The following is a 27,758-nucleotide window of genomic DNA, read 5'->3' as shown; positions in this document are numbered from 1 at the left end:
AACTAAAACCTCTGTGTTTATTTGATCAATGTTGGAAAGGCGTTTTTTGTGAATTAGAGGGCTGCCATCTAGGGTATGGACAGTGGCAGTGCAGGTGCAATGGAATAGACTGGATAAACTAGATAATAATGGAAGGAGAGACACGCACCCCTACACAGACATATACACACGCGTATACCTCTTTTAATTAAGGTTGTATGTCCTTTTTAAACAAAAACAAGCTCTCTAACATCCCTTATGGTTGACTTGCATCTGACTCACTGGTCTCACCAGTCCTCAGGCAGGGCAGCAGTCAGTGAGGTGGATGCATTCATTGTCAGTGCAAAGGACTTACTAACTGCATGATGGTTCCGACAAAAGAGTACTTAGACTGTTATCTCATAGTCTTAAGACATCATGTCCATATTGTGCGGTGGAAAGACTGTTTGCTGTTTGTGTTTTCTCATGCTGAATTCCAGCAACAATCTGTTATTCAGAGTTCTTGTTTTATGCCCAGCCTCTTGAGTGTTAGAGGAGGAGTGATCTGCATTAGCATTTTTGATACTTCATTGCATGATGCAGCTGCATTCTGTGATAGCTTTTAGTGATCACCAAACTATATTTAATGTGTTTTATGACGGTAGCAGAACTCTGTTCTGTCATTAATTCAAACCTTAGAAGTGTTTTCCTTTAAAGTTTTTTTTTCTATTAAAAGATCACAGTGAAACCATCTTTAGTCTGTAGAAAATGTCAGATCTCTCTCAAGAGAAGAAAAAAAAACCTGCTCTGCTCCTGTCTTTTGTTAAAACTGGGCTTTTTGTGTTTCATTCTTTGAAATAACTGAGTCACCGAGTGGTTTAAAGTAGAAACAGCAAGCAATAAGAGACAATGCTTCTAAAATGTAAGAAACCGAAACATGAAGTTTTGATGTTTTGCTGTTATGAATGTTCAGAATGAACCAGAATAGCTCTGTGCTGTTAAAATGGGGTTGACATATACTGTTCCCGTTGTCCCTTTGACCAAAAATCTACATTTTTCTATTGCAATTTATCATAAATAGTTTTCATCTTTGTGATAAAAAATGACAGTGATAGACGTCCTTATTGACACAATAAATGGCTGTAAACATTTTTTCCTCATAGTAAAAAATCTCTTAACTGAACTTCATTTTTATATTCAATTTAATTCATAATTTTCATTGAAATTGATTTTCTAGAGTTTTTTTTTCCTGCTAAAGTAGTTTTTTATAGATAAAAATGATGTGTTATGAATCTGATTGAATCATTTGTTGTTTCAGTTGCATCAATAATTGCTGTTTTACAGTGATGAAAATGCAACACAACCTCCATCACATGATGCAGATGCAGAGAGTGGGGTAGCGATGCTCTAATGAGGTGTTGCAAAGGGCTTTGCACATGTGACAGTCACATCCTCAGACTCTGTCTTTAGTGTCTTTCTAAACTGCTTTACAGGATTTTCTGCATAATTGTGTCTCACGTGTAGATTTGTAAGTAGGTCGCACTCGGCTCTGTTGCATCTGCTGCAAGTTGCTAAATGTGCTTCCATCTTCAGTCATCATCTGAATTCACTCTGAGCTTTGACTCCCATTCCGCACACAATCACCTCACGGTGCCTCATCACATCTCTTTCCTCTCTTTTCATTCTCTCCATCTTCCCTCCACCCTCTGTGCCTCTCCATGCTGTCATTTTTTCCCCAAAAAATCTTCTCCTACATCACATCTCCATTCTCCCAGTCTCAATTTTAGCTGGTTCATCTCTTGTTTTGGATCTTATTATTTAATCTTTCCTCTCTCCTCTGTCTGTGTGTGTTTTCATCTTGGAGACAGGAGTGTGCATGCAGCCTCAAATTTAAGTCACTGCTCTGCTTTTGCGCTCTGCGCTACGCTCCTTTCCTCTCCTCTCCCCCCTGTGCTATACTGCGCTGTACTGCACTGCACTGCTCGTCTCCCATCTCTCCACATCTCCATCCTTTTTGCTTCTCCTTGTCACTTTCTCTTCATCCACCTGCATTTCTGTTACACTGTTCTCTGCTCCATCGCTCGGAGAAATACTGTCCACTGTGGAGTTTTTTTGCGCGCCAGAACTGAGCTTATTCCAGCCACTTTTCGGAGGAGGAATCGCATGCTGCTGGTGCACCAGGTTTGACTTTGCTTGGATTCTTGGGATCTGAAGGAGCTGGAGAAGAGAGGAAGACAGGCAGGGCAAGAGGGTGGCGAGAGCCTGGGGAGCACAGGCTTCAAGGTGGTGGAGGCGGCCAATGGTTGTCCATCGAGGGTCATGCACTGGGACTTGTGTGCATTTTGTCACTTGGAGTTGGAGATCCTCTCCCATTTTTGCCCCCTTGGTGGGGCAGCGTTAATCCTGGTGCCGGGAGAAGCTACCAGGCACCAGTGGCTGCAGTGTGAAGATTGGACACCATGAACCAGCTGGACGCACCACGGCCACTCAACTGGACCATCAGAAAACTATGCCATGCAGCGTTTCTGCCATCTGTGCGCCTGTTAAAGGTAAAAACAAAGAGATTGAAAGTGAGAGAAGAAAGACTGGAAGTGAACTAAAATATACATGCCCAGAAGATGTGGTAGGAAATGTCAGGCAGCCCTGCTGCTGTCCAGCTGCCTTACAGAAGGAGAGAGGTGTGAGCATTCATTATGGATGCTGAAGAAGTTTATGCCGTGGCTGTTATTTCTGTTGTGTCCACTTCCTGATTAAATCAATTAACGTGCAGCAGTCCCTGAGCAGGAAGAGGGGATATAATGCTGCTGAAAATACAGAGAAGTAGGGCAAAGCAGCCAGCATAGCACTATCAGAGGGGAGCTTAAGGGTTTGGAAGTGTGGGGATGCGCAAAGAGTGGAGGATAAAAATGGAGACAGGGGAAATGAGGGAATATGATGCTTGAGAGAGACAGTAAATGTGACAGAAAAAGGAAATGGGGATAAAAATAAATAAAACCAAGTGGTTTTATTTATATTAAAAAAATAAGAAATCAGAATAAAAAAAATAAAACAAACGGATGATTAAATTGATTTAAATGAAAAAAAAAAGCAATAAGGTTGCAGGGGAAGGTGAATGTGGAAATATGAAACATCAACAGATAAAGGTATATATTAAGGGATGATTTCATGTGAGCATGAAAAAAAAATCAAGGAGTTTCAGAAGGATGCTGGCACACACCACAAAATCTCAACTGATAAAAATAATTTTCCTGTGTTTGCCATTGTTAAATTGATCGTGAAGTTCTTGTATATTTTGAAAGATCTCATCCGATTTGGGTAGCAGGTTGCCACGTGTAGTCTATGATTGAATGTTCTCTCTATTTTGCTTCATTTAGTTTTAAGACAAATCAGTGTTGGTTTCCTTAAATCCACAGTTAGAAAAACCAAAAAAAACACTTGCTGGCAATTCTAACCTCAAATATTATCTTTTTATGAAGTGATGCTCTCTTATAGGCCAGTTACAGGCACTCTGTAAGAAAGGCTATTGTTGAAGGATCTGAATGCCTATTCTTCCCTTAGCTTTGATCTGGCTTTATCAAAGTGCCTTGCAGAACAGTGGTGCTGTGATGTCGAACCGCACAGCCAAAGTGCATTTGCTTATGTGTCATGCATTTGCATTTGTAAAGCCTGGCTAAATGGATATCATTGTAAACCTCCATCGAATGCTCATGGAGTCAGTTTGTGTGTTTGTGCCTGCTGGTGTCTGATGATGCACAAAGTGCTCCTGCAATGTAACACGTGCCATGGCACTTAAATGAGGATGTTCTTTCGTTTTAGGTGAGTTTGGTTGTATCTGTATGTGGCTGTGCATTCGAATATTTAATACTTTAATAAAATATTCTCTTTATAAGTCTAAAGCAGCTACTGTACAAGGGTGATTGCATCATTGGCACTGGGCTGTTTAAATTCCAATGATGATCTAAAATTAGTTCCTAACACCAAGTGCATGTCTTTTTTCAGTGTTTTATTTCCACAATGTCAAGCTTTCAGTTGCTCAGATTTTTCCCTCCTTATAGACTCGAGTTGCAGCAAGAGCAGTAAGAATTTAGCACCACGGGTGACACTACACTACAGGGGATCATGGCTCCTGAAGCTCCATTTATTGAATGTGAAATCTGCCAGGGGATGTCAGACTGTCATTGTGAAATTAACCTAACAGTCTGACATTATTGTGAAAAATATTCTTGTGTGACAAGCAGTTTCTTCCCTTTCTAACCCCAAGCCTGTCACATGCATGCTGTCAAATGCAGACCTTAGTATGTGCACGTTTAAGTGTGGCTACAATTTAAAGGCTGCCAGAGATGTTTGCTGTTGTCCTCTGGCTGGAGAAAATGTCCGACAGGTTGTGTGTGTTTACATGTAGGTGTTTGCACACAGCTTTGTATGTGGAACAGTAGCAGCATCAAAGTGTTGTATCAATACTTGTGTGTGAGAATATAAGTGGACAAATTGTACATTTGTTAGGAGCTAAAGCTTTGCTTTTTTTAAAACTGTAATAATATTGATACCTGGCATCCCCCGGAACAAAAAAGATATTCCAGTTTTCCAAGAACTGAAATGCAAATAAAAAAATAGAAATCTTCTTTTTACACAAAAAAAAAAAAACTGACAAGACATCAGTTCTTTTATACCCATGTTTTGTCCACCATCTTACCCAACATACATCTGAACTGTTTTGAAAAACCTCTTGGCTACACAGGGTTTAAAAGAAGGTGTGATAAAATGCTTGAGCTTGATTTGATAAATTATAATGCAATGATCTGACATCTTTAGGCTTTTGTACAGTATACGGTAGGTTGGTTACAAGGAAACAGACCTCTGCAACTTTAATGCTTCTGTCAGTCCTCTCAGTTTCAAACACATTCTTCTCTTTGAAGTTTTATGATGACATCTTATTCATTTTGAGTACCTTCTTTTTTCTCACTTCTGATCATCGTGCCATAATACTCATTTGCTTTTCAGTACTACTTCTGCATCTTCTCAGCTTCAAAAAACACTTTTACACATTGTGGTTTTGTACAGTAAAGGTGTTAAAAAGCTGTATAAAGCTTGATTTCCCTGCCTGCTTTTCTTCATAAAGTTGTCTATTTCCAGCCCTTCTTTCTTGTCAATTCCTTGCTTGTTTTCTCTCTTGATGTCTCGTATGTCTGCTTTTTTCCTTTTTCATCATTCTTCTGGCATCTGTCTTCTTGTCACTTTTGTTGGTCTCTTTTCCATGATCCCAAAGTGCATATAACTGTTGTGCCTAAAATACATGAGAGGATACATTTACTGCAGGAAAAAATGTAGGTACTCTAAAATAAATCTGTTACATAAAGTGGTACACTGGGCTTCATTTAGTTGAAGATTTTCGTCAGAAGTGACAGCATTCATCTTGAAAAAAACAATTCCGTTCAGTGATGTCTATTAAAAGCTACTGTGCTTAATTTAGACATCCAAAATACACCTATGAATGAGAAGCAATGCTTTTTTTCCCCGTAGATGGCACTACTCAACTTTTTGTTTTTTGCTTTGTTTTTACACTGGGTAAGTTAGATAACAGCAAGAGAAATGCATAGAAAGTAACTGAACATAAAATTTGGTGCATTTAAAACATGCTAGATGACCATGTTGCTGCAGAAATACACAACTATATAAATCTGACTGATCATTTTGATTACAAAGAAACATATTTGTTTAATTTTTTTTGTTTTCTTAGGATGAATGATGCACTTTAAGTGTTAAAGAAAAGTAGAAGAACCTTTTTGTTGTCATGTATCACTATAATAGAGGCACCACTGTCTTCTCTTCACACGTTTTCCTCCAGTTTAAAGGTCCTCAGAGTCACAGGATGAGTCACAACTTGCTCGTCTACGTCTTCATTATCCAACTAATTGTCTATTTGTAAGATTTCAATTAAACCATGAATATTTTTATCGAGCCAAAACAAAAACCATAATTTGCCAATTAACCTTTCATTCCTATATTCAAGAAGGACAAGACGATGCATGTCCTATTCTGTTCATCGTCGAATAACACTACAGGGCGCGAAACAGGCTGTTGGTGAATTTATTTTGTTTTGCTGATAGGTTTGGATATTCAAACAAGCAAAGGGCTTGAGGAAATAAAGCATTGTGCTTTTGGTACTTTTGTTCGAATATTTTTGTCCTGTATTAAAACAGCAGATAGAAGCAAACGATTCTACCTACCAGTGTGCTGAATAATGCATGAGGGCTGATGTTGAAAGCACCTGACGATTCAGAGTTGACGCATAATTTCCCAAATCACCTCCAGCTCTTATTTGTTAAAATTTGTTGTGTGCCAGTATACGAGCCGCAGCTACACACAGCTAACTCGCATATTTGTCTACTGACGGTGCATTAGATCTGAATATTGACCTTTGCGTTTGAGCTGTTGGGGGGAGTCCTCCAAATGATTGGAAGCTGTTTAATTATGTATGAGTACCTTATGTCCCAAATCTTGATAAGCAGATTAAGAACTCACCTGAAATAAAACAGCAGTGTTGCTAAAATTCCTTGTATTCATGTTTACTAAGGCTTGTGGGGGAATTTTTTTGTTTTCGGTGTTGAGCAGATGTAGAGCTTTATGCTGTTGCATTTTCATCTTTGCAAATATTAGGAGTACTGCCCAACCTAACCTTTGAAGTACCGGTACTTTAAGCCCAGCATACCATGTTGCAGCTCTGAAAACACAGAAATGTTCCTGTTACTGGGAATTTGTTTACATCCCCCAAACTATTACAGTGTAAACAGGGGAAGGAAATATGTTCATCGATTCTTGCTAGGAGTCAGGAAAACAAACTCATCTGACAGTCACAGACATAGCATAAAGGACATCAGCAGCAGGCACTGCAACTTTGAGATACAAAACTGGTATGTTATATAATTTCTCTGCATAGAGACTCTTCTGTTTATCATTTGTTAGATTGAAGCTGGACTGGTATTTATATCCATAGTCAAAGATGATGAAAGCTTCCATCTTGCTCGACATCAAGGTAACATTTGCAGCCAAAAATGCCCCGTGGTGTTAGCTATAAATGTGTTTTGGGAATAATTACAAGTAGACTGGTGTCCCTTTCATATCATTTTTATCACTTTACTGATCTGATCACCTGCTGGGGATTATTTCTTTTTAAGCTCTCGTCTTTTTCTTAATGTTTTGCCTGGAGTTTTGTATTGCAGATGGCCTTTAGCCCTATAGAGAGACTGTCCACCTCTTGAAAGGTGGCTGATTGGATTCCTAACAAAAGGAAACATCCTTGAGAACCGCATGAAATTTTCTTATTGCTTCTGACGTTTCCACAAACATGTGAGTGTGCATAGACTAAAAGCACTTTATATATCTCACATATGATTCCACCTTTTATGTAAGGTTATGACTTAAGATAATCACAACTCTGGTGGCCAAATTATTAGAGTTATTATAAGGAGATCCCTGTGCTGACTGTGAGTTAGAACTCACTGGAGGTAGTATAGACCAAATGCTTCCTATTATTATTATTTTCTTTCTTTTCACTTAACATCTCGTGTTTCCACATTAACAATATTGTAAAAATCCACCTTAAAATCGGCTGGTTAACAATCCTCTCTGTAGGGAACCAAAAAGATAAATCAGGTCAGCAGTAAGTCAATAAAATAATATATATATTCTCATTAGATTGCCCTTTCATAACTCGTAGACTCTAAAATCACATTTTCATCAACAGCACTAATACAGATGCAGCAAGGATTATGCCAACATGTACATAGAAAAGACCCCATGAAAAAAGGACAAGTCAGACAAACCAGTAAAGTTTAGAATCTAGCACCACGGACAGCGCCAAATTCTACTGTGTGATGTCACTCCTTCCAAAAAAGGTTCTTGCACTGAAATGCATGTCTAAACAAAATCTAATTAGTACAGGCTTGTTACATTACACAGCACTTCAGTGAAATAGTTACACTGTTAGCACAGTTTCTCCTGTTGTCGCAGTCAAATGGGACATTATAGTTCTTTTCAGGGTCTTTATTAGCAGCGTTATTCATCTGATGAAAATTAATTATTAACAAAAAGAAAATGGTACCTTTGTCAAATCATTATTTCTCTCTCTTTGCTCAAAAATTGATTTTGTCGCCCACACAGTATTTGTAATGACTGCAGAACACAAAAGCAATTGTTCTTGTCGAGCTCACAAGTTTCAGTGTGTGTACATCTGATGCGTTGCACAGGCTTTTAAAATGTGCACTGATAGTTCCTCTTGCTCAAACCTCAGGCAAAGCCATTAAAGTGGATATACGGGCAAATCCATGTGTCTCAGCATGTGGCAGTTAGAGAATAAATGATATGGCCTCAGTAATTCTGTTGTGAATTGAAGCGTCATAAAATGTGTTTTACTTCTAACCTCATATGAATCTCATTTAAACTGCTGGTTTAATGTAATACAACGGGCCTTTTTGTTAAAGTGTTCAGCATACAGGGAATCATTTTATTTCACAGCCAACCTTTTGTGTCTTACCTGGAAGAGCGATTTTCATTTTAAGACACAAACTAGGAGGATTGGAAATTATTATTTCTGCTCCTTACTCTTTTCTAATGTATTATTTTTACTATTAAAAAAGATGAAATATTTGGGGCTGTACACACAGGGATGTGTAGTAATATAGTTACAGTAGCTTTTCTATATTTATCACCAAAAATATTTAAAAAAGAGATTAGTATTTTACAGGCTGAAGTGCACTCAAAGTCTTTTGGGTCCGGCCAATCTTTAGACTACGCATCCATTATTGTTACATTCAACTTTCAGTGTTCTGTTAAAGTGTCTACCCCCAACAAAATGATCAAAACCTTTGATGTGTCAAAGCCGGACATTAAACTGTGACCTCCAAAGTAAAAGCTAGGAGTAAAGGTGTTTAATAATTTGAAGAAGAGCTGAAAGACAAATCTTTTTTTTGACAGACAGAAGCTTTCAACAAAATTTGTTGACACAAGATTTTTAGAATAGTACTGTCTTCTACTCCCTGCAACAAAAGACACAAATGAAACCTAATTTTGCAGTTCAACATGGTTAGTTTGAACATACTTTTGCCACAATAAGTCTGTTGGCTCCAATCACTTAGACAAAACGTTGTAATTATCCTCATAATTGAATCTACTGTTTAGTACCAATGAGGCCAGAGTATAACTATCTCCACATCATTGCATTGCTCACTTCAGCTCTTGTCAGGTGTAGATGAATAGACCTTTTGTCAAAACTCCCAAACTGTTTTTTTTAGCAGATTCTCAGAGTCAACGTGGGAAAATGATACTAAATTTTAACACTGTCTGACAAAGCTCTAAAGGCAAACTGTTATGCACTGTGAAAATGAAAGTTTCACCTCTGAGTTATGGTTGCCGCAGAACAAACCCCCCCCTTCCCCTCCCAGTTGCTGAGAGCTCTCTGTATATGCACTCTCCTGCTAGCTTACAGCCCCTCACAATGCCAACATAACATTAGCATCGCAACAAAAATGGTAAGAAAAATTTGATCCATCCAGCTGCACAGTTTTGAGCCAGATTCCAGTTCAGACGATGAAAACAGGATGTACCGTGGATCTATTGTCTAATGGGGTGAATGCATCAGAATGGAGCAGAGCATGGAGCTTGTGGTCTGTCCAGTGTATTTTCTACGATACAACTACAATCTTTCAAACTGTGTTTTTCCATCTTTTCTTTATATATGTCTCCCATCAGGAAAAAAATGCTGCAAAAGCATGTTAAAACACCAAAAAAACACGATTTTCATTGGACCTGGTCTTAAATTGTAATTATGGGACTTGGGATTCACTGTGCATTTGTTTTCCAGTCAGGAAATAGTTCCAGTAGGTGTGAAACTGCAGAATATCTCTTTATAAGTTTTTCTTGTTAAAAGTACTGAGTGAGATGTATCCTGTTGCTTACAGCCTTCAGAATGAGAGAAACTGTTCCAACTGTTATTGCATCTGTTTTATTCAAAGGCTCAAAATAGTGAACATTTTCTTTACCATTCATCTTGTTTGACAATCTGACTGAATACTTTTTACATTTTTTAAATAAAAAAAATCTGTATTTGTGAGAATTTGTTTCTTTTTGGTTTAAATTTCTTACTTTGAGTGATGATTTGTGTTCAGTTATGTTCTGTTTTCCAAATGTTCTCATTGTCCTTGAAGTCATTGTAACACCAGGTTTAAGTTTCCAATCACCACAGCTGTTTCTGTTGAATAAGTCAGGAGTTTAGATTCAGCTTTTGTAAAGGTCATTTTAAGTGTCTCAGTCTTCCACCTGTTTTGTTGCTTTGTTCAGGTTCTTCATCTGTCATATTTTTACATTTCTATTTTTCTCACCAATTTATTGCTTCTGCCTCCTCACACCTTCATTTCTGGTTGTATCTCATTCAAATTTTCATCATAATTTTCCGCTTTCTACTTTGATATGAATCTGTTATGCAGATATCCAGAGCATCCAATGGGACTGACTTTTTTCTACAACCAGAGCACACACACCAACATGAATTTTTTCCCCCTCCACATTCAGAATTTCACCTTGGTTTTAATGCTTTGTCAGCAACATTCTTTCACTGTGTTTACTCTGTAGCGAGGTACAGCACTTGCAGTGAATTATCTTCAGTTTTTATGATCTTCTTCAAGCCATCAATGACATCTTAAATCATACTTTAGCAGCTTTAACTCCAGTGAAAGCCTCCTCCAGAATGTTTCCCTGAGCACAACATACATTGAAACTCACACATATGGCAACGGGCACGTGCACACTTCTGAGATTAGTCCTCTGTCTTTGCAAATGATACTCAAGTCAAGTGTGTTTGCTTGCCAGCAAGATGGAGGAAAAACGATAAGCTGTGGAGGTGGCAGATATTTTTTTTCTCTCTGTATAATGATAGACAAAAATACTCATGGAAAAAGACACACGAGCAGGCATGTGATTCAGCATGAAGGGTCTTTGAAGATCAGCTGTACCACTGAGCCTTAATATTTAAATACAGAGAAAAAAATGGGTTGGAACCTCATGTGTTGCTGTCAGCCTCAAAGTCATGCCACATGAATGCAAATTGTGCGCTCCATTTCTCTTTTCCCATTCCATGTTCCCTCGCATCACAACCTTTATCTCTGTGACTTCTCGTCTCCTCTCACCTCCAACTGCTGATACCTTCTGTCCCATATATTGGCATGACCACCTGCTTTTCAGCTTGTGACAAAGCTGAAGGATCACGTTTAGTAGAGTTTTGAAGAAATCACACTTTTGCAACAATGTTGTGTTTTCCAACCAGTACTTGTGATAAGGTACTCACAAAAAAGAGGATCAAAAGTTTTATCACATTCTTTTTTTTATGGTAACGTGTAACAGTGCAAAAGTCTTTTATGTGTTTGAAACAGCCACTGAATAACGTGTTTGTTAGTGTGGCACGGAAAATGAAATTTAACAGTACGGCCACACCGGGCTATTTTTGTCCCTCCATCCATCTCTCCAACCGTCTTGTGCTTTCACAGTCCTAAATGTCTTCCACCACCCCTCCTCTGTCACTCCTCCCCTTTTCTTCACCTTCTCCATCTCCCTCTTTCCTCTTGTCCAGTGCATTCAGCATGTCTTGGGACATGTCAGTTCAGTCAAATCAGTCTACACTGTCAATATTCCACCTCCATGTATAAGCAATACCTCCATCTTCCACAAAGGCTTCCCCGAGAGGATGCCTGTCATTTGGCATCTCAAAGGTTGTTAGAACAGTGCTCCACTTTGACTTTCCAAAAGCAATTCTAGCCTAAAATTATCTCTGCAAATCCTTTTATAGATCATTTTCGCACACCACTTTTTAAATGCAAAATTCAGCACATTATGTCCTCTGTAGGGATGTGTTTAGATGTGTTACGGAGGATTTTTTTTTCCTGCACTGAAGTTATCACAGTGAACAGAAGCCTTTGCTTTTTTTTCTTCTTGCCTTAATAGCTCTGGTCTACAGCCATATATAGCTATCTCCCAAAGCTAAAATAAAAATAGTTTCAGTCCAAGTGGGGCTCATAGCATCTTACAAGAAAAGTAGTGGATTAGCATTGACTGGACAAGAGAGATATTGGAAATCTGCATAATGCGGTTTGCCCACTTGTATGAACAGCTGCTATGTAAAATCTCAAGTATTCTCGTTTTTTTTGTAGACAGCTTGTTGGACTTACATGTAAAAAAATCTGAATATTGCTTTCCTTGAGCCTTTGTCAAGCTTGGCTGAAAATCAAGGATCTTTTGTGGAAGATATTCTGTTTATTGTACACACACGTTCCATTTTACTCTCTGTCCTTAAGATGCACATGCGGCAGGCACAGTGTGTCCCAACAAGGTGTCTACCTTGATAGTCTGGCAGAACATAAAGCGGATTATTCACAGTGAGAACAACTAGAAACTTAGGGCAGATTGATGGTGCCACCTACGTGTCCGTCAGTGTCGATCTCACCCCACGCAGACTGAAGGATTATGGTTATTCAGCCATCACAGACAGACATATGTGCAGTCCTCCAGAAAGCTAACAGCACGTGGCTCTTAGAACTGACAGGCAAATGCTGAGAGGAGATGATCACAACGGATTTCATCACAAAGTCTAAAAAAAAAAAAAAGGTCAAAAGGAAAAAAATTATATATATTTTAGCAATTCAAGGACTGCCCCCAAGTGACAGCAAGAAGCTACAGCATTCATTTGTGTTTGGCAAGAACTGATGCAGAGCACATGCTAACCATGCCAAAGCCGCTCAGCTCTCTTTGCTCGCTTTTCAGCCTGGTTTAAAGAGAAGAGTGGGTTACATTTTTATATTTCAGATGGCAAAAAACAGGGAAATCTTGAAAAACAAAATAAAGCAAAAAAAGATTCGTTTGAAATAGGTTTTGAGACTGTATGAACGCCAATTGTATTTTTAACCTTCAAATTTATTGCAGGTCCTGAACTGGTTGGTAAACCATTTCCATGCTGATCACTGTAAAGTAATGACAGAGAATACAACGGCTGATTTATTTAAGACAATTGACATATTTAAAAAAAACATGCATTTCCATTTTTTTTATTATTATTCCAAGTGTATTTTTAACTTATACAAATTCTTTATTTATGACATTAAAATATCTGTATTTTTGTCCATCCAAAGAACTGAATAACATGCAATCATGGGCTGGCTGTGCCCTCTGAATGAAACCTAATTCAAGCTGCTCTAAAAAAAGGGATGTACTTTTTCCAGCACAAATGACCCAAGATTGTGTTCCACAATCTTTACAGCTACTACCTTTTTGGTGGACGTTTCTTTTTGAGAAACGCAGCTAGACGAACATGCGCATTACCATTACCATAGGGTGATGTCTTAGCAACAGGAAGGCAAAAAAACTGCATGATTTAGGGGAGTCTGGTAGAGGGAAATAGAAAGCATGTTGAAACATTGAACTCTCTGGCATGTCTTATGGCCTTTGTGAAATGTTTTACATTCTACAGCTTTGCCCCAAAGCTGCAAGAGACCCATGGGACCCACCGGAATCCGGGATGTACATACAAAAATGTAGACGTGAGAAAAATACAAGAAACCATGCAAAAATTAAACGTGAGACCTTCGTGCGCAAATATGCACTCACCGTGGCGTTTTGACTCAAGTATTTGCATGTTTGTGCGAAGGTAATTTCTCCCATGAATTGAACAGATTGATGGAACTGAGCAGGATAGTGAGGTGGGAATTGAGGAAAGAAAAGCAATTAAAGTGGCAGTCACATGGCGGTGGTGCATCAGAGCCGAGGATGTAGTCAGCCCCCGGTTCAGTTACACTTAACTTCTGATGTGTCATTACAACAAGCCAGATGAGCCAGGGTCAGGCGGTCAGGTCTCTGTGTGATCTGAACACTGATACAAATCCAGCATGGAAACAGCGGTTACTTTAGAGAGCTGGACTCCACCTCCTGCGTGGGGTAAAACACCTGCAAAACTCTATTGGAAATAGCAGGGTAAGAAAACCTTTTTATATTTATTACAAGCTAACTGAAAAAAAGAATAACAAACATTTTTCAGATGTAAACAAAAAAAGTTGTTTTCAAGAAGATGCGCGGGCTGATAATTTCAGTGTATTTTCACTGTTCTGTTTGGAGAATTTTTCTCTTACAAAGCTGCAACCTGTTTGTTAGCAAATTCCGTAACACTTTATATTAAGATTCCTTAACAAGCTTTGTTAACACATAAACAAGCATTATAAATGAATTTATAGGGTGTTAGTAAAACATTTATTAGTACAATAAGTCTAATAAGGTTTATTAAATTACTTAGTTAACACATTTACAAGCATTATTATTAGGATGTTTTTAAATCAAATCAAATCAAACTTTATTTATAAAATAGCGCTTATCATGCATTTCGTGCAGCTCGAAGCGCTTTAAGATGCTAATGATGCATTTATTAACATTATAGGTGCCTTACAAATATGTCAGTGTTAATAAGCTTAATAAGATTTATTAACAACCTTTGTTAACAAATTAAGAAGTACTATTATTGTGTGGGGTTCTAGTAAGACATTTATTAGCATTATAGATGTCTTGCAAATACCTGAAAGTGTTAATAAGATTTATTAACATCGAAAGTCAGACCATTGTCTTCTAAATCCATGTTACTAAACTGCTTATAAGCTTTACAAATGTATTAATTAACTTTGTTAACAGTTTATTAATAGTTTTGCAGCACCTCAACTAAAGTAAGGACAATTTTTAAAGAATAACGATTGTGAAAAGAACTTTATAACATTAAAACAGACTAAACATACACAAATCTTTCTGTAAAAAATATATAATGATTTAATCCAGACAAATAAAAAAAAAAAAAACAACAACAACATATAGACTGGTGTTGGATGACTCTAGCATCATAGCTAATAAGTATATTAGCATCTATCCAGAGTGAAACATTCATTGCAAATCCCATCACCAGGAGGCAGTTCTCTGGATTTAAATGCCAACTGTATTCAACCACTGTTTTTTCTTCCTTCCAAATCCACTGGAAAGTTGCACAAGCCAGTAATTTTTGAAAACCGAAGGCAATAAACCTACAGGAGCCATGCTAAAGCTAACATGCTAACCTGCCCATCTTTGATTCTGAAAAGAATCAAAAATGGGCAGGTTAACTAATGTCACCATTGGCTAATGAATCTCGCCAACATAACTCATCAGCAAAACAGGCGTGCTCACTTTCAGCCAATTGAATGGCTTCTTAGACTTTGCTTTCACACATGTGACGAAAAAAGCCCCGCCCATCTTTGATTCTGTACCGGTCGGTCGGTCGTTGAAACAGCCACATCCATAACTGCATGTACAGTAATAGGTGCTTAAATTAACATTTAACATGAACATTATTAGTTTCAGTGAAGTAAAATTGTCTTACAGGTTAATCTAAATATACGTTTCATATTGAAGTTGCAACTGGAGGGTTATATTCATGGCTCTTTGATGGTTTTTCTTTCTCTTTTGCTGTTTCCCATTCCATTTTCATCTCAGGTGTGCCTGTTTTCCCCCATCTGTCTTTCTTTCTCTCTGTGTGTTTTTGGCATAGCTTTCAGCTCCCTGGCAGTCTACCTCCACAATGTGTACCATCACATCATTATCCTGTAGTATGTCACATCAACTGTAGTCTGCCCTGCACCCTGTCAGATTGTTGTTTTTGTATGTCCTGTAACGTCTACTGCTTTCTTTTGCTCTAGAGAAATTTAGAAATTTCTTAAAAATTCTGTTTCCCCTGTACCAAGGAATTCATTCTTAACTTCTATGTCTGACATACCTTGTTAAATACTTAGTTTTTAATATATATAGTTGTCTTTTAACCCTTGTGCCTTCCTATGACCCCACCCTTACATTGACGTGTTATCCCTACCATGACAAAGGTGGAAAAAGGTGAAGAGGATTTCATGTGTGATGTATTGCGATTATAATATGTGCCAGAGAGTTCATGATCCATGTCTGTTGTATTTCCAACTATGACTGTGCAACAGTCTTACAGCTCTTACAGCTCTTACTCCACCCCCCTGTAATGACCTTGTTTTGATTTGGCAGGAGGACATTCTCAACCCCTGTTGCCTGAAATCTTTGACTGTGATAATCCAAGCAGGCCACAGGGATGGGGTGAGGTGGGGCGGTGGGGGGTAGTACACAACACAGCACGGTTCACTGTCTCACTGTTCACCCGTGAAATTTGTAACTTTGCCCATGTTGCTGGCTAGAACAAGTAACACCTCGACTTCTTGGATTTATTACAGTGCTTAAGTGGGATTTTGGCTGCAAAGGACATCAAAGCGTTATCCTGTTCTCAAAACACACCGAGCAGCAGTGGATGCAGTTTATTTTTGCCACAACCAGGATGATGCTACTTCAGAGAACAGCCACAAAGCTAAAGCTGATGCTAGATTGCCACCAAACAGTCAATTGAACACGGACGTGCTTTGGCTGTGCAGAATTCTGCTGAAAAAATCCTCACAAGTTTCCAACTGTTGTGTCTGTGGAGAAACACAAACTGTCTGAGAAAGACGCCAGATTGCACACTTGAACAGGAAAACAAATATACAATAAAGTAGTATGCTGCCAAAGGGACCAGACATTAAAGCTTGTCTGCATTTGACAGGGGGCACCGTGAGTCACGGATATGACGATATATGCAAGACGCACACACTTAGGATGAACAGGTGATGCTGTCGCACGGTGCCCTTAAACCAGTGTTTTTTCAACCGGTGTGCCAGAGATATGAGAGATATGAGAGATGGTCAGGTATGCCGTGGGAAATTATCCATTTTCACTGATCTAAAAACATTTACCATCTCCAGGATATCAGCACTTTGTTCATCCAAACAGGCCCTGATAAAACTCTGAGTAGTTAGGAATATGAAAGATCATGAAATACTTTTTTCTTTCTGTTTATTTGATTCTGTTGAAGACACTTTGATAAGAATGACGGTACCACAATTTAACCGCAGCTTCAGCTCTGTTTTCGGAAAAGTCCCGCTCCTTCAACTGTCTCTGCTAATCATTCTTGGAGGCTTAATCATACGTCATCAGTCTGACAAATCAGAAGTGGTTAAAGTCCTCATTTCCTTGTTCCAATTTAGCTCATAAATTCTCTCAGTTCCAACAAAAATACCAGCTAAAGCTCGTCAGTGGCGGTTCTACACTAACTTACTCCCTGGGCGAGTAACCCCACCAGCCCCCCCCGCACACATACAAAATTTGACAACATCCTGTTGTGTTCCCTATCTTCTATTTAGCCATTTTACTCAAAAAATGCATGAATTTTCTAGACTCGTATTACAGGGGGGTCAAACTCAGTCACACAGGGGCCTAAGTTAAAAACACGCTTAAGGTTTTGGCCCGAAGAAGATAAACATTTACTGAACACACTAAAGCTAAACTTTTAAACCTTTTAAACTGAACTTTTTGAACATAAATAGGAATAAAAACAGGAACATTAATCCAGAATAACTAGGTTAAGGTTTAAGGTTTAAGTTAAACCTTAAATAACTTGTAATATTTTGCTCTCCATAGAAATATATTCTGTCAAAATTATACAAATATGAACATGCTGCAGGACAAAACAAAGAAAGCCTGGAAATATTAATAAGAAATTACATATCAAATAATACAATTTTTTTTGCTTTTTTATCATTTTTAAGAGCATTTTTTTAGAGCTGGACTCCTGCTTCATTTTTAGCAATAATTTCTTAATGTGTGACGTCCTGTGTGTGTCTTTGTGAAACATATCAGATGGATTAGATCTAAAAAATAAAACTTATTGTGATTAATATGTTTAGGTCTTATAAAACATTAAAGACTAAATCTTAGAACTCATCAGTGGGATTACTCCAAAAATATTTGGCATTTCCCTAAATTTGTGCAACACCAACAGTAGAAATCCTCCAAAAAAACTCAATCCATAAAAAATGGTCTGCGCTCATCCCCCCCCCCCCCCCTCCCCTTCCCTCTCACACACGCGGCTCCGTCTCTATGACGGTGGCGCAGCTGCGGCTCAGAGTTGATTGTTAGATAGAAAAAGACTCCCAATCACCTGTTGGTGTGATTCAGCCAGCTAGCGGTGAGTTGCGCTCCCCTCTCGAGTTTATTGACTTATGTTCCAAAGACTACCGCAAAGAGGTGTGGCCGCAAGCGTCTTGCAGCAGAGGGCGGTGGTCACGTGCGCATCGGGTCTGCTGTGTCGGAGCAAAGAATTGTGGGAAATAATCCCCATTGCCTGCTTTTGTCGAAATTGGGTTGAGCACAGATGTTTGTTCTGCCTAAATCCTTTTCATGTGCCTGTTTTACGTTGTTTCACTCTGAGGTATTCTTTTTTTTTTTTTTTGCACCATAAGTGTGAAGATGAATTACCAGGAAGACATTATTAAGAGTGTGATGTGTCACAGGAAAAGCATTAAGTGTCGGCTGCTTAAGCAATTTCAAATTGAAAACTTCAAGCTTCCTCTTTGAATATAGTATGTAGCACATTACCGCCACTGAAGCTCGTCCTTAGTGGTGTAGCTTTCCGCGGGATTCGATAAAGCTCATGGAAAAAGTGATCAAATAATAAAGCTAAGAGACACTAGTCTGTCTGGCATCGTCAGTTTTTGCACTATATATCCCATGATGCATTGTGTTAATGCGACAGCATCGCTGCGCTACAATGAGTCTTCCCTGTTTGTGTTTATCAACAGCCAAACATCCCAGAGTTTGGCCCGAGTCATCTTTCCAACTGAAATGCTTTTCTAATAATGTTTAGATTGAAGGACAAATTCGCTTTCAGACTTCAGTCACTTTTGAAAATGAAAAGTTAAGTAGATGTAATAACAACATTTAAGAAACAGGATTAGGGTGAAGTGGCCAACAGACAGAATTAAACTAAATTGAAACAAATTAATCATTAAAAAAGAAATAAAAAACATTTTTGTTAAAGTTTTCAAAGACTTCATTTTTGATTAAGACAAAAGAAAAACTAATAAATCTTTAACATGTTCACTTTTTGTGTAGCTACAGAAAACATAGAAATAATGTTAGTTTTTCTGTGTGTAAAATTTATCAAACATATTGTTGTCATATTGTTCAAAAATTAATGTTGCTTGAAAAAATAAATCACTATTTAGAAAGAATATATTAGTTTTTTGTGAGTTTACATAAAATTGCATGTTAATGAACTTGTCAAGGATAAAGTGTGCCTTGGCTCAAAAAAGGTTGAAAAACACTGCCTTACACCATTCTCTGGTTGTTAGTAAAGTGCAAATACTGACCTCAAGTGCATGCCTGTGATACATAAGTGCTCACAGGAGGCCTGTGAGATGCCCACAAAAACTACGCTCCAATTGTCTGTTGTTCATCTTTCGCCACGTCCTGTCAGGGAGTCAGCTTTCATTGATTCACACAGGTGGTTTGGCAGAGAGTTTTTATGCGGGATGCCCCTCCAGACACAATATTGTATTTTCAAGGCACAGGGAGACCCAGATAGACAGCAGTGCAAAGGGTCTTGCCTAAAGACCCACAATGGATTTTAGTTTTTTTTAAGTTAATTTTGCCCCTGGGAAGCGAGCCCAGTCCTACAACAAGCCAACTGAGCTGTCCAGCCGTATACTTCTCTCTGCTTGTGTAATTTTTTCATTTCAAACAGTTGTTCACCTTTCGGCTTCTCCTTTCAGGGTTCGTAACAATGAAACCGCTTTTATTGATTTGCACAGGTGGTTCGGACAAGTTGTTTTGGAGCGGATGCTCTTCCTGACACAATCCTGTATTTTGTCCAGGCTAGCGACCGACACAGGGGGATCCAGACTTTGGCCCCCTGTAGGTCTTGCCTACAAAAGGTCTTGCCCAAGGACCCACACTGAATAGAGCTCATTGTGCACCCGGGACTTGAACCCCAGTTTCCCATGTGCCAGAACAAACGCAGCCCACAAGAAGCACACAGTTATCACATTAACAGCACTAACAAGCTCCTTGTGCAGTGCGCAGAGTTTGGGTGGGGTGGAAAAACCTTACAACGCATCTATGTCCCATCTACTTTCCCTTTACTTACCATCACGTGTTGTTTAAGTGTTCACCATGACCTGTCACATGCAGCATGCATGTAGAAAAAAATGTGCTTTGACATTTTTAGGCTCTACAGATATTTTGTGAGGGCCACCTGCATGCGGCCACCTGCATGCCCTGTACTGGTTTGCCCATTTTTCATCTGCAGAAAGTCCATATCCACCCGTAAGGGCAGTTGTGACTAAGGCCTAAAATCTGCACTGGTATCCAGAGCTTTAGTTTTCACATTGGATTACAACCTGCATCACACTTCAAATACACTGATCAACATCTACTTGCTTTTGTCTTATACTCGCACACATACATTGTATAACAAAAGCTCTGGCACCCCCACAAACACACTCACTCAAAAGAATTTTTAACTGTTTGTGAAGTTTCATAGTAAATCCAAAACACCTTTAGAAGTCAACTTGAATTTTGGCAGTGTTCACGTGTGGTACTTAAAAAAATCCCACAGAAGTTTCAAGAACAATGTGAACATGATTTTGAATGTTTGGACTTTATTTATATAACACTTTAGTTTACTACATTAGGATTTCAAAGTGTTTAAAGAAGAAAAACAAAGGAAAGCAGTACAGATTATGAACAGCATCAGGATAAGCAAAAGGAGTTTTAGCAGACCTCAAAACTCTAGAATGGGAGCAAATATTTAAACTCTCTGTTCAGACATTTTGTCCATTGGCCACTCACTGCACTCAATCCATGGATTCTTTTCTTTTCAAAAGAAGATGAAAAAGAAATTATTGATGTATGGCAAAGCAATGTTGAATCATAAGGTCCTTAAAGTCACATTTGTAGATTATAACTATCATTTTGAAAATATCAGGGGGATCATTTCAAATTGTGCAGAAAAACAAATGTGTCAAACACGACTTTATAAATGCAGAATCTGGAAGAAGAGTTGTGTTAAAGCTCCATGAACCAACACACAGATGCATTTCAGAAATTTCCCAAGTTGGGGACCTTTGTCTCATGTTGACATGCCTCTTGGCTGAAGAAACATTAAAGTCAAAGAATGGAGGAACTTAGAGTTCAGGACTGGAAAACAGGGTAGAGATGTGTTTTATGTACGATCCACCCAACTTCTGTTCCTGGATTTGACACAAACTAGGAAGTAGCAGTTCTACCAACACCACTGGTGTTGCAGAGGGGAAGAATTATTCCCACTTGAGAGTCTGATTTCACACCAGAAGGAAGTGTATTTCATGTTCAGTTACAAGAATCAATATCATACATTTTTCTTTATTTCCCATTCATGAAAACTGTGGGTGACAAGGACTAATATTATACTTTCATTTTATTAGAGCTCAAAGTTCTTTATTTTTCTGAGTACGGTATGTATTTTTGATAGGTAGGAAGGTTAGCCAAAAGATGAACTCAACAGAGCTTTAAACTTTTACTTTGTACCCAGATTGCTATTATTAAACTGTTAATGTGGGTTGAATGAGTGACATCAGAGGAACGGCCAGTTTTAAATATCAATATGTGTGTGCATGTCTGTCTGAGCAAAAAGACAAGGGATAAAAAATATCAATATTGAATTATACGTAGAGGGTTGAAGCATGTTATGAATTGCCAAGAGGAAGGGATTATACATTGGGAAAGGAAAATAAGTGAAGAGGCACACTGTAAGACAGAGAAACGCCCAAACAGAACAGAAAATACCATGATAGGTTACAGACCAAGAGAGGACTGAATGAGTTTGAGAGGGGCAGGCTAGAAAATGATGGAGAGAAAGGCAGAGGTTTCCCTCATGCTGGTCCTTAGCCAGCTCTTTTCTCCTTATCAGGCGAGTCCAGACATGGGAGGAGTGCATGAGCATTGCTCCATGGCTCTTGTCCGGCAGAATAAAAAGATCCCTAACCCTTTTCTATCTCAGGTCTGCTGGCAGTGCCAACGGCTCTTCATCTGGAAATTTAGGGAAATACTTCCATCCTGAACACAATATTTCAAAAACAATACTTTTTCTGTTGTTTTTGGCTCACAAACTGAGTAAAGCCTAGGGATCTTTCTCTTGTGGTTTTGACAGCTTGTTGGAGGCATTAATGAAAAAACAATTTTTTAGCAACAGTTTTAATCTAAATGTTTGATGTTACAAGAAAATCACTTTGAAAATCTGAGAAATTTGGACTCTAATTTGCTTGTCATTCCTAAAAAAAAGTATCTTTCTTCTAACAATTTTAACATTTTTTACAAGTCAGTAAATCTGAGAATATTTTTTGAGGTGTGGAAGATAAATAAAACTAACCAAAATCATGATAGCCAGATCTGGATGACCAGTCACTTAGAAAGATTTGTCTTGAATTTTTTCAACATAAACAAGAAGTTGGCCTAAAGTCCCAATCATCTTCTGATCTAGTGTAAATTCATTCCCAGTGGTTTATTAATTATGCAGTTTTTAGCCAAAATCCAATAAACTGTGACGTTTTCTAGGACATAGTTTCTGTAGAGTGGCAGGAATTCCTTAGAGATTGACCTCTGAGTTGTGGGTGGGAATGCTTGCCTGGAGTTAGCACCCCCACTTCCCGTCATCTATCTGTTTACATGCTCTCCCGCTAGCTAACAACCCCTTACAACCCCAACCTAACATTAGCATTGCAACAAAAATGCTGAGCAATATTGGAGCTAATCTAGCCGTACAGTTTTGAGCCAAATGCCAGCTCAGACAAGGAAACTGCACACATATGCAAGTGGATGCATCAGAATGGAGCGGAGCAGAGAACTTGTGGCTTGCGTTTTAGCTTCTACATCACAGCTTTAAATTGCAATGTTAACCTTAATGTTTTATATATGTTTTCCATCACCAATAAATTGTCTGAAAAAGTGGGACTTTAAGGTTTGACTCCTAGAAAACCAAGAACCCCACAAACACCTTAGACTCCTTCGTTAATGTCATGCCTAATTTGTTGCATGCTGGTGCAGCCATGTGATTTATGACTCAAACCTATCCTAGCATGCAATGAATCACACAATTATCAAATGAAAAAAATCCTGACTAACGTGCATCATAGGGGGTTTTCTTTTTTTTTAATTTATTTCAATACTCACTTTTCTGATTAGGCTCTCAAAGAAATGAGAATCTAGCCACAGGGGTTGCAAGCCAGTAACTTCTGTGCCGGTCCTAAGCCCGGATAAATAGAGAGGGTTGCGTCAGGAAGGGCATCCGGCGTAAAAATTGCCAAAATAACCATGCGAATCATCCACAACACTTTAGACATACCGGATCGGTCGAGGCCCGGGTTAACAACGACCGCCACCGATGCTGTTAACCTACAGGGTGTCGGTGGAAATTTGACTACTGTTGGTGGAAGAAAGAGGGGAGGCAGAAGGGTCCGTGACCAGAGAGAGAAGGGAAAAGGCAGGAACATAGGTTTGAGAATAGGGACTCTTAACGTTGGCACAATGACAGGGAAAGGCAGAGAGCTGGCAGACATGATGGAGAGAAGGAAGGTAGATGTACTGTGTGTGCAGGAGACAAGGTGGAAGGGCAGCAAGGCACGTAGTATTGGAGGAGGATACAAACTGTTCTATCATGGTGCTGATAGGAAGAGAAACGGGGTAGGTGTGATTCTGAAGGGGGAGTTCGTAAACAGTGTTCTAGAGGTGAAAAGAGTCTCAGACAGGATGATGAGCCTAAAGTTAGAAATTGAAGGGGTGATGGTGAATGTAGTCAGTGGGTATGCGCCACAGGTTGGCTGTGAGTTAGAAGTGAAGGAGAGATTCTGGAGTGAGTTGGATGAGGTCATAGAGAGTTTTCCCAGAGGAGAGAGAGTTGTTATTGGAGCAGACTTTAATGGGCATGTTGGTGAGGGCAACAGAAGTGATGAGGAGGTGATGGGCAGGTTTGGTGTGAAGGAAAGGAATCTGGAGGGACAGATGGTGGTGGACTTTGCGAAGAGGATGGAAATGGCTGTAGTCAACACTTACTTCCAGAAGAGAGAGGAACATAGAGTGACATACAGAAGTGGAGGTAGGAGTACTCAGGTGGACTACATCCTATGTAGACGAGGTCATTTGAGAGAGGTTAATGACTGCAAAGTGGTGGTAGGAGAGAGTGTAGCCAGACAGCACCGCATGGTGGTGTGTAAGATGACTCTGGAGGTCAGGAAGAAGAAGAGAGGGAAAACAGAAAAGAAGACCAAGTGGTGGAAGCTACAGAATGAAGAAACTTGTGAGGAATTTAGGCAGAAGTTGAGGCAGGTCCTGGGTGGTCAGGATGAGCTTCCAGAGGACTGGGAAACTACAGCAGAGATTATCAGGGAAACAGGTAGGAAGGTGCTAGGTGTGTCATCTGGAAAGAGGAAAGACGGTAAAGAGACTTGGTGGTGGAATGAGGAAGTACAGGAATGCGTCCAGAGGAAGAGGTTGGCTAAAAGGAAGTGGGATGTAGAAAGGACTGAGGAAGGTAGACAGGAGTACAAGGAAGCGCAGCGTAGAGTGAAGAGAGAGGTGGCAAAGGCCAAACAGAAAGCTTACAATGAGCTATATGACAGGTTAGACACAAAGGAAGGAGAGAAGGACTTGTACAGGCTAGCCAGACAGAGAGACAGAGATGGGAAGGACGTGCAACAGATAAGGGTGATTAAGGACAGAGATGGAAAGGTGCTAACAACCCAAGAGAGTGTACAGAAAAGATGGAAGGAGTATTTTGAGGAGCTGATGAACGAGGAAAATGACAGGGAAAGAAGGGAGGAAGATGTGGTTGTTGTGGAGCAGGAAGTAGCAGAGATTGGAAAGGATGAGGTTAGGAAGGCTCTGAAAAGGATGAAGAGCGGAAAGGCCGTTGGTCCTGATGACGTACCTGTGGAGGTATGGAAGTGCCTAGGAGAGACAGCAGTGGAATTTCTAACAAGGTTGTTCAATAGGATTTTAGAGAGTGAGAAGATGCCTGAGGAATGGAGGAGAAGCGTTCTGGTCCCGATCTTTAAGAACAAGGGTGACACGCAGAACTGCAGCAACTATAGAGGAATAAAGTTGATGAGCCACACAATGAAGCTGTGGGAAAGAGTAGTGGAAGCCAGGCTTAGGAAGAAGGTGGAGATTTGTGAGCAGCAGTATGGTTTCATGCCCCGTAAGAGCACCACTGATGCCATTTTTGCTTTGAGAATGTTGATGGAAAAGTACAGAGAAGGTCAGAAGGAGCTGCATTGTGTGTTCGTAGATTTAGAGAAGGCGTATGACAGGGTGCCTAGGGAGGAGCTGTGGTACTGTATGAGGTCATCTGGAGTGGCAGAGAAGTATGTCAGAGTAGTTCAGGACATGTATTAGAGAAGTATGACGGTGGTGAGATGTGCTGTAGGTCAGACAGAGGAGTTCAAGGTGGAGGTGGGACTACACCAAGGATCAGCTTTGAGTTCTTTTTTGTTTGCTATGCTGATGGACAGGCTGACAGACGAGGTAAGACAGGAATCTCCCTGGACAATGATGTTTGCGGATGACATTGTAATTTGCAGTGAGAGTAGAGAGCAGGTGGAGGAACAGCTAGAGAGGTGGAGGTTTGCTCTGGAAAGAAGAGGTATGAAGGTCAGTCGTAGTAAGACAGAATACATGTGTCTGAACGAGAGGGATCAAGGTAGAAGCGTTAGGTTACAGGGGACTGAGGTGAAGAAGGTGCAGGAGTTTAAGTACTTGGGGTCAACAGTTCAGTGTGATGGGGATTGTGGAAAAGAGGTGAAGAGGCGAGTGCAGGCAGGTTGGAGCGGTTGGAGGAAAGTGTCAGGAGTGTTGTGTGACAGAAGAGTGCCAGCAAGACTCAAAGGAAAGGTGTACAAGACAGTGGTGAGACCAGCTCTGCTCTATGGGTTAGAGACGGTAGCAGTGAGACAGAGACAAGAGGCTGAGATGGAGGTAGCGGAGATGAAGATGTTGAGGTTCTCCTTAGGAGTGACCAGGTTAGACAGGATAAGGAACGAGTACATCAGAGGGACGGCTCACGTTGCCTGTGTTAGCGACAAAGTCAGAGAAGCCAGACTGAGATGGTTTGGACATGTTCAGAGGAGGGATAGTGGATATATTGGTAGAAGGATGTTGGAGATGGAGCTGCCTGGCAGGAGGGCAAGAGGACGGCCAAAGAGGAGATATATGGATGTCTTAACAGAGGACATGAAGTTGGCTAATGTTAGGGTAGAAGATGTCCATGATAGAGTGAGGTGGAAAAGGATGATTCGCTGTGGCGACCCCTGATGGGAAAAGCCGAAAGAGAAAGAAGAAGCTCTCAAAGAAATGAGTATGCATTGGTACCGTTAACTCCCAGTTTACAGCTTTACAGCACTGTCAAAAAGAAAGCCTCTGGCAATATTGAGAATCACCTGAGTGTGCTGTGTAAATCCACTCATCCCTTAGTGCCACTGCATCTTAAAAGGCTTTAGTGACGTGTAATTTTCAATAAAATGACCCCCACTTACCTCATAAATTAATGGACTTGTTAAATGCATTTTTCCTTTTAGAACCCCTCTGACATGCTCTGTTTGTTTTCTTCAATTTTTTACAAAAAAGTTTCCCTTGGTTTGCATTGTCAAGGGAATTTTCTGAGAGTGGACGGTTCTCTTGATCAATGCATTGTGAACGGCTTCTGGAGGCCATTTTCTTATAGAGACCTTTACTGCAATTTCAACACGACACAGGCGTGAAAATGATCCTAAAACCTTTTCAAACCTTTGTTCCATTTCAAATTAGATATTGAGCATGGTAGAGGATGAAACACACAGAGGGATTTCTGTTTGTCTGTGAAAGGGTGTGAATGATGTCTTTAAATTCTCCATGGAAATTAAAGTGAGACGAGATTCTCCTTTGGCGATGCAAGCGAATGTAATGCAAAAGTGATGAATCTCATATGGACAGGCATAGGTGCTGGTGAGGGGGTAGAAAGTGCATGATTTTCTATTGTGATTTTCTATCTCAAAACTCATGTTTACTGAAAGCATGCATTTTATTTGTGAAGACAGATGCATGTATGATATCTCACTGTCAATAAAATTTCTAGCTGTCTTCTGTAGACAGGGAGAAATCTTGTCTTATTTTTGCCATCCATGCTGCAGTTTCTTATTAAGGAGCAGACTGAAGTGCTCTTGTCCGCTCCTTCATTGTAAGACAAGTGGAACTCATTTGACTTCAGACTATAAAAGACACCACCTGGCAGATAAATGCAAAGCAGTGGTGACTGGTGGCTGAAGCACATTGACCCCCCTCCCGTTAAATTAGGAACATGAATATTAAACAGGTTACAGGTGCTTTTTTAGCATAAACTATTCCAAAGCAGGCTCTTTAATCGAGTTGTCTGAATTTTAAGGGGGTAACAAATTGACAGTTTTAAAATAAGTGGTAAATGAAAACCCTGTTTGTCCAGAAAGAAATCTTTGTTGAGTCACAAAGAGAAGGATGCAACCTCACAGCTGGACGGTGGTCCAATTAAAGTGCATCATCAGACTGTTTACTTACAGCTGGATTTAATATTGAATGCAAACAAAAAAGTAAATTTGTTTATATTCTTTCGACAAATGTGACTCTTTAACTGTTTATGCAATTAATGTAATTCCAGCTGATTCTGAACTGGAGAAAAGCGTCCTTGCACTGATATGCCAGACTTCACAGAAATGAAGTGCTTACGTAATAATTTACTAGGAAAAAGGTGTATTTTTTGCTGTATGCCAATCAGAAAATCAAAATCAGCTTTATTCACTTTGATTGCGTAAATGGTCAAAGAGGGA

General features: G+C 39.5%; 1 protein-coding gene across 8 annotated transcripts in view; it reads left to right on the top strand.

The window, feature by feature from the left end:
* The first annotated feature begins 1,440 nt into the window (after positions 1-1,440).
* Positions 1,441-27,758, top strand: part of LOC100533512 (transient receptor potential cation channel subfamily M member 3) — a 134,952-nt gene continuing 108,634 nt past the window's right edge. For 3 of the 8 annotated variants that reach the window (XM_020706025.1, XM_020706023.1, XM_020706022.2), the window contains exon 1: positions 1,442-2,507. In XM_020706025.1, the coding sequence (XP_020561684.1) occupies positions 2,418-2,507 (90 nt within the window). In that variant the 5' untranslated portion in view covers positions 1,442-2,417. Of the gene's footprint in view, positions 2,508-27,758 lie in introns of all 8 variants that reach the window. The other 5 variants (XM_020706027.1, XM_020706026.1, XM_020706028.2 and 2 more) reach the window with 3 other exon arrangements.

The sequence above is a fragment of the Oryzias latipes genome, chromosome 9 (genome assembly GCF_002234675.1).
Source record: "Oryzias latipes chromosome 9, ASM223467v1".
NCBI classification, from domain to species: Eukaryota; Metazoa; Chordata; class Actinopteri; order Beloniformes; family Adrianichthyidae; genus Oryzias; species Oryzias latipes.
The sequence above is the reverse complement of the archived record's forward strand: the minus strand, read 5'-3'. Positions and strand labels throughout refer to the sequence as shown.